This window comes from Mycteria americana, chromosome 5 (assembly GCF_035582795.1).
Source record: "Mycteria americana isolate JAX WOST 10 ecotype Jacksonville Zoo and Gardens chromosome 5, USCA_MyAme_1.0, whole genome shotgun sequence".
NCBI classification, from domain to species: domain Eukaryota; kingdom Metazoa; phylum Chordata; class Aves; order Ciconiiformes; family Ciconiidae; genus Mycteria; species Mycteria americana.
The window spans coordinates 12524347-12531900 of NC_134369.1; the positions used below are offsets into that span (position 1 = coordinate 12524347).

A 7554-nucleotide genomic window follows, 5' to 3' on the forward strand; every position below is an offset into this window, starting at 1 on the left:
ATAATCCTGTTTATTTCAGCATGCCAAGATCAGGAGGAATGACTTTTCGCTTTAAACCATACACATATATCTTTTTTCCTGGAGGAACGCAAGTGTACTACTTACCATCCCATTTGCTGCAAAACAAAAAATAATCAATGAGCATCTAGTATGTTTTTTTAGCTTTTGACAGCTTCAAAGTTTCAAATTAGACACGGGATTCATATCTTAGGTCTGTCAGTGATTCTCCATCACTTACTAACAGAATAAATTACTGAAGCAAAGACACTCAGAAGAGATCATCACAAAAATCCAACTTACCTTTACTACAGCAGTGCATGGGTTTAATTGTATATTTTAAAAAGAAGAACAAAGATATTCACCTGGATACACTTCATCTTCAACCTTCCATTTTTCATCTTGCATGCTACACAAATACTGAGATGTTGTTCTTGGGAAGCGATGGTAGGCAAGACGTGAATACTTTTCTCGAATGAGAAGAGCTTTCACCAGGCTCTTGGCAGCTTGTTCATAATCATCAACTGTAACCTAAAACGAAAGCCTGGATAAATACTGACAAAAATAAAACAGCAGTTTTAACAACAAACTGAATCCACGCTGGTAACAAGGAGACTGAATTTCCAGAAATGTAAGTGTATGTGGCTTGACCATAAGGATCTTACCCAAGGTCTCAGGAAGCCAGTGACAGACGTAGAGTCCAAATACAATGTGCAAAACACACACAGACAAATTTTTTTCTCCTACCATATATTACCCATTTATTTAGTGCCTGACTATGTTTTTATCCCTTTGATTTATTTTTTATGATAAAAAGTATAAAACGACCTGACCTTGACTTTAACTGTTTTACAAATCAATGTGTTCACACAGCAATTTACAGTTTATTGCAGAGAGCCATAATATACTGGCATTTCACACTTTATACACATTAGCTGCTTGTGGTTTGGGATTCCCCACCCCCACCCCCCAATACAGAAAGGGGAAAAAAAAAAGGTTTCTTACCCCTGCACAGTAGTCCCCACTAATTGAAACTCTCTGAAACTCTGGTACATCATACGGCACTTGGACTGGCAGAAAAGCACTTGGAAGAACTGGTGTTGCAGGAGACAGAACAGGATTGGCTGATGGTGCTTTCCATTCCTGAGATGGAATTTGTAATGACAAAGACTGGGATCGAATCATCTTGAAACTTTTCTTCCTACAAATTCATGGTATAAAGCATAAAATAAGCCATGGTATAAAACGTTGAATACACAGGAAAACTGATTACAGCAAATACATCACCCGCTAAGAAATTTTACAGATTAAATCTCTCATACCACGGGAAAAATATCAGTCACAAGATATTTGTGCTTTTAGCTTTTTTTCTATTGACATTTCACATGATATATGCTACAAACAATTGCACTTACCCTCCACACGAACACAATATGCTATAATTTATTTATAATCACTAAGATGCCCTAAGGTTTGTTTGTTTCACTTCTTCCAAATTCAGTTTCAGCAAGTCACTGCACAGAAGGAAAATGTGATCACTGTGCTTACTTTAGTAGGAGCTGATTCTTGGAGACTGGCAGCATCAGAATTCATGAAGTATCAGACAGAAACAAGTGAATGTTACATACAGGAAGTTGTTATAAGTTATCATGCTATTACACACTCTTTTCATTCTTCCCAAAACATGCAGGATTTAAAAACTCATTTAGTTATCAGACAATTATGCATCAAAATTTCACATATAGTCAATTCAGTTAAACTTGTAAGAAAAAGGATGGGCACATAGTTATTGCTTAGGCAGTGTTTGATGAGACTTGAGCAAAAGGCTAATGTTGGTTATCAGAGCAACAGCATAGCATGGCTTTGATATGCAAGTCCATTCCCCCCCTCAGGGCACTAAATGGCTAACCCCCACAGATTTAAAAACTTTTGCCCTTTCTCACCGAAACTGTGATAAATGTGTACCTTAGAAAAACCAGCTAAAAAAGAATGATGTATTTTTCAGTGAAGTAATTTTAATACCTCAAGTGAAGTTTTGCAATATCTCTTAATTTTCCTTACTCAGTTTAAATGTATTTTAAATATTCATGTAATAAATAAATATAATGTTGTAAAACTACCTGTGATATCACTTTCTTTTGCACTGTGGAAATACTCCCTCGTTTTATAAACTAGATGCCAAAACCTTAAAATGTTAGTAAGAACCACTAGCAAAGAAAAAGGAATACTGGAATACTCTCTGGAAGTTGCATATTACTTCTGTGACATTCTGAAGAATAAGAACATGCAGTGCTGGTACGATTAATACCCTATGACCAATGTCCATCCTCTCTTAAGTACTTGTAGCCACCTTCGAAATCAGTATGAAATTCTTGAAAGGCAGTGTTGGATCAACTGCAACTGACAACAGAAGTTTTATTCATGTAACTGTCCCTGAAGTATACTTCAGTCCTGTAGGACAGGGACAAATACTTGTTCTGTTCCCACATGTAAACAACATACGTATAATATCCCACTTCCCACAGTTAAACTTGTACAAAACTTGAGGTACAGTTTCAGAGACCGTATTTCTATAAGACAATTTCCCAAATTAAAAGTGAAACTTATTAGTTGTTTGAATGAAAACATCTAGTTTTCCCTTCTGTGCTTGTTTATGTCTATGAACATGCCAACTGGGAAACGAACTTGCACAATTCAAAACCAAAAGTCGCAGCCTGTATCATCAGTGTGTCATGCCTTAATTTAACTAAGTTGACTCTTCTCCCTTCTGTTCCAGAAATATGATGCCAAGCATTGCCCAACTGATTGTCTGCAGCTAACTGGGTACATGTGTTTAGCTATCACTTTCAAAGGCTTCCTTGTTTGCCTGCTTTTTGAAGAGTCTGTACACATCCAAGCCATTCGGTGTCAGACTGTTGCTCAGCTCACATGACTCTAGGAAATAGTCTAGCAAGGCCACTGAAGTTAAGATACTGGAACAGCCTGATAGCATAAGGCTACCTCTCTCACAGAAGAAAATCATAAACCAAATCAAGTTTGGCTTCATTAGATTCATGGGTAAACCAAAGGTGGACCGTACTTTTTTTTTTTTTTTTTGAGAAAACTCAAAATGTGCCCTTTTATGGCTGATAGTGGTTAGATTTTATCTCTGTGAGTTAAGGAAACCTACAAATAACCTCATTATGCCAATACCACTTTTCACCTTCTCTCTTAATGTTAAATGTCAAGTCTTTGCTTTGATCTATTTTTACAGAGACTAAAAGAAGTATCATACCACTGTCATTTTCTCTGTGTTAAAATTTTCCGTTTCTCTGAATGAAACTAGAATAAAGGCTGGGGGGGAAGCGTTTCTTTTTCTGACTCTTTTTACATTAAAGAGTCTTAGGGTCATGTTCACTTCTACCCAGCTATGGTGTTTGTTAAACTTGCATAAGCAATATCTATGCTATTGCTGGAAACAGCTGAGACAACCTCACCAATCCAAGCTCCCTAGGACCCATCCCCACACCCTCTGCATAGCACAGAAGGACATCACACAGGTGCCCTTGGTACCTGCTGTTGACCTTTCTCCTGAAGTAACAAGAGGCAGAATGTTGTTTGCCAGATATTTCAATATTAACTCAAACTCATTTAAAAAAACTATTTTCCACTAAGAAAGCAACTACTGAACAAACCTTTTAGCTGTTTCCACAGACTGTTGTTCTGCCAGTTCCTTCTGCAGTTCCCTTTCCTTGGCCTCTTTCTGCCCAATAGGGCAGTCTTCGGGCACAGTGAATAGTGACAAGGCATCTTTGCTGTCTTCTTCTCGGAGAACTTTAGCAAATACCTTCTCTGCTAGAAGTCGCACGTGCTCATCAACCTCAGAGATGTTCAGCTTTGGAAACTGTCTGGGCATCTCGGCTAATAAGGAAGACAGTTGACAAAGTTATAACTACAAGAAGAATAAAGATATGTGAGAGACTGGGCTTTTTTTGTGGTACGCCTATCAAAATTAAGAGCTTAGAGCAAAACCAGAATAAAGTAGAACAGCTACGCAGAATTTCAACTAGTATGCAGTACACAAGAACCACAGGTATCCACTGAGCATCTTTACTTGTGGAGCCATGCCAATTTGTGGATCAGGAACTTCTTGGTATACTCATGAAAATTCCTAAGATATGTATGTACAGATTTGCCAGTAGATTCCACTTACTTGCGTAATCAGATAAACTGTTATTTGCGATATAATGTACATTTAGCTGTATGTACTTGCACTGAACTTGGAAATCACATTCACTCAGTTGCCTACCTTCTTCCCTGCTCAGGCACTTCAAACCGATTTTAGAGCCACAAGCAAGTTAGAAAAGAATGTTGCACATTTCTACCTCACCCCATCCTTTCAAAAATAAGAAAGCCATGGAGCTGCTGTGAAGTAAAATGGTGGAACAATAGGAACAAATATGGTGTAGTTAACTCAGTGATTTTTTTTTCTTTTTTCTTTTTTTTTTCAGTAGTTCATATCCTGCTTTTGAATTGTATGTGGGTAGCAGCTAGGATATGGACTTTAATTTCTACTTGGCATTTAAATATAAAACATATTTTTAGAAAAATAATATTTTAAATTTTTATTTAAGTAGCCTTTCATCACAAAATATTTCCACTTTGTTATAGCAGCACTACTGAAAATACCATCTTTAGTGTTTCTTCTGTCGTTTCATGGCTTTATTTATATTTCATTCTCATACAATCCAAAACGTGAATTTAGACATCTCTGGTAGCATTCTGGAGGGGATACAGTGCTTGTAAAAAAATACAGTGCTTGTAAGCTACTGACCAACTTTATTTATTATGCACTATAAAGCCTTCTGAATGCCTTCAGTATGATGGAGTTTGTAACAAATAAGAATAAATTCTTATTACATAAGTTAAAAATAGCAATGAACATGTCACAACAAATGGATCCAAGCACTGCCAGAATGTGAAGTCTGGGTCCAAAACTGGCATTTCAGAATCATTTTTGCTTACAAAAATGTAAACGTATTTTATAAGATGGTATCCATTTAAATAACAATGTATGCTGAAAGTCAGCATTAAGCATGGAAGATTTTAATCACTCCAGGCATAACTTATCAGGGGCCCCATTTTACAGTGTTTCTGTAGGCATGCTGCAAGTTCCACATGTTGATATGTGATCCCTTTGATATGTGATCCTGTTGTTTTCAGCCTAAAAGATTCTAATTAATGTCCACCTGTTTTCACAGTTGCTTTGAGAACACTTTTGCTTTTATTCTAAAAGCAAATATAGTATGAAAAGGTGATGAGAGATATATTGGACAATAACACGGCAATTCAGTGATCAGCTACATGATTTTGCAAGAACCAATTCACAGCCCAGTGGAAAAATGTCACTGGTTTTAAAGAACTGTGGAACTGACTCTGTGCAGGTTTTCTGCCTGGAGAGTATTTGTTTTGCAATTAGTATTAAGTCTTTGTAAAATCAAGTATAACTACCTAAGAAATATAAAAATACATACATGTTTAGCTGAATGATTCAATGACAATGCACTACGATGTCTTAGAAGCATCCAAACTTAGATTTGGTTTCTCAGTTTCAAACCTCAATGAAGTCATGGGAGTCTTTCCACTGACCTCAATGAACACAGTTGTCAGCAACAGTAACTGCCATACACGCAGCTGCCAGCAACAAGGGCCTTTTGGGCCACTTCAGCCAGGCAAGAACAGTCTTTAGATTTACTTGACTACAGTAAGAGTGCTAGCAATAATAGTAAAACATGGAATAATAATGTTTTTTCTGCTGCTAAATCAGCAATTAAAGTGTTTTCAGCACTAGCCGATGAGGACAGGAAAAATCAATTGGTTGTATGTTTATCACTGGCTGAGCATTTTCCTAGTATAAATAAACTTTTTGTTAGAGAATTGTGATCAGAAACAGAAATGCAGTAGGAAATACACTGCATGAGAAACCACACTGTATTTTAAATCATTACAGTAAGACAGTGAAGAGTCAGAATGTATAGATACAAGTATGATCCTGTACTGAGACCAAAGGTTTTTTCTTTCTTACAGAACCTCATGTCATGTTGTCTGCTCAAGCAAATGAGAGACTAAGGCACAAAACACTTTGAAAGGTAGGTTCACCCACATCACTGCTAGCTTATGTCACCGAAATGAGTTTAATAAACCTAAAATAGTCGTGAGGCACTTCATGCAATACTCATGCAAGCTGTGCCATCCCGAACTGGAAGAGGGCTGAGGATCTTGTATCCAGTATCCTTCTATAGAAGTGCTGTCCTTTACCCAAGGTGAGCAACTGGGAAAGCGACAACTAGACATCTTAATGGGATGGGGAGGGAGCATGAATGCCAAACAGCAAATGCTCTTTTCCTAGATATCTCTCACAGAAAGGCCACTTCCATTGCTCTTTAGTTCTGCACCTTTGTGGAAGAAAAGCAAGCTATTTCTCTTGAAACATGCTGCATAAAAAATGATGGAAGGATTATTTTAAAAGCCATTATTGATCAGGAATTTAATGGGCTTGAATATGTAATGACCACACACCACGAAAACAACAACAACCGCCGCCGCCTCCAAACCCCCACGGATGGTCAGCGCGGGGAGCCGCATCCTGCCGCCGAGAGCAGGTGGGCCAGCGCCCGGCGCGGGGCCCGGCCCGCGGGCGCTCCCGCCGCAGGAGCCCCGGACACGGCCCTCCAGGGTCCGTCCCCGGCGGGAAGGCGGCCAAGGTCACCACCACCGCGAGCCAGCCCGGCACAGCGCTGCCTCCTGCCTCGAGACTTACCTAGCGCCCCGGGGAAAGCCATGCTGAGGCAGGGCAGGGCCGGGCCACGCCACCGGCGCTCCCGCCGCCTGGAAAGACTGTCAGAAGCAGCCGGTGGAGGAGGAGGTGGAGGCGGCGGAGGGAGGAGCTGCTCCTGCCAGATGCCGCCGCCGCCGCTCCCCTCTGCCGCATTCACCCACCGGCCGGCCGGCCGCCCCAGTACCGCGGTACCGCAGTGCCGCGCCGCCCCTTCCCCGGCCCTTTATGGCCGCCGCGGCCCCCGGGCGGAGAAGCCCGCACGCCGCACCCCCGGCCCCGCCAGGGCGGCCAGCCGCCCCCTGGGCGGCAGCACCGCGGCCCGGGGCGGCTCCGCAGCAGGTGGGGCCGGTAGCAGGCGGAGGGAGGGCGCTGAGGCGGGGGGAAGCGGGCGCGGGGTGCAGCCCCCCTGCCGGGCGAAACGCCAGCAACAGGGGCAACCCCCACCTCCCTGCTCCGCGGGTGCGGCGCGGCGAGGGGGGCTGCCCCGCTCTACCCAGCCATGGCGCGGGGGACCGTTAATGGTCGCCCTGACGGGGCGGGGCGAGGAGGGGCGCGCGCCCTGTCCGTACCTCTTTGAGGAGACTCCCGCTCGGGGCGGCGGAGGTTGTTTCTCCCGGGTGGAGGAAGCCGTGCTGGGCACTGTCCGGCGCCGCTCGTCCCGCGGCTGCACCTGCGGCGACGGGAGTGGCGGGGGCAGGGACGGCGCCTCCCCCGCGGGGCCGTGGCCTCAGTGGGAGCCG

General features: G+C 42.5%; 1 protein-coding gene across 3 annotated transcripts in view; it reads right to left on the reverse strand.

Annotated features, from left to right (window-relative positions):
- Nucleotides 1–7514, reverse strand: part of AMPD3 (adenosine monophosphate deaminase 3) — a 37335-nt gene extending 29821 nt beyond the window's left edge. The window contains exons 1-4 of one of the 3 annotated variants that reach the window (XM_075502150.1): nt 7384–7514; nt 3672–3897; nt 1003–1198; nt 363–528 (exon numbers count right to left, since the gene is read on the reverse strand). In XM_075502150.1, coding sequence (XP_075358265.1) covers nt 363–528; nt 1003–1198; nt 3672–3892 — 583 coding nt within the window. In that variant the 5' untranslated portion in view covers nt 3893–3897; nt 7384–7514. Of the gene's footprint in view, nt 1–362; nt 529–1002; nt 1199–3671; nt 3898–6796; nt 6993–7383 lie in introns of those variants that run through there. The other 2 variants (XM_075502152.1, XM_075502151.1) reach the window with 2 other exon arrangements.
- Between the last annotated feature and the right edge of the window lie 40 nt (nt 7515–7554).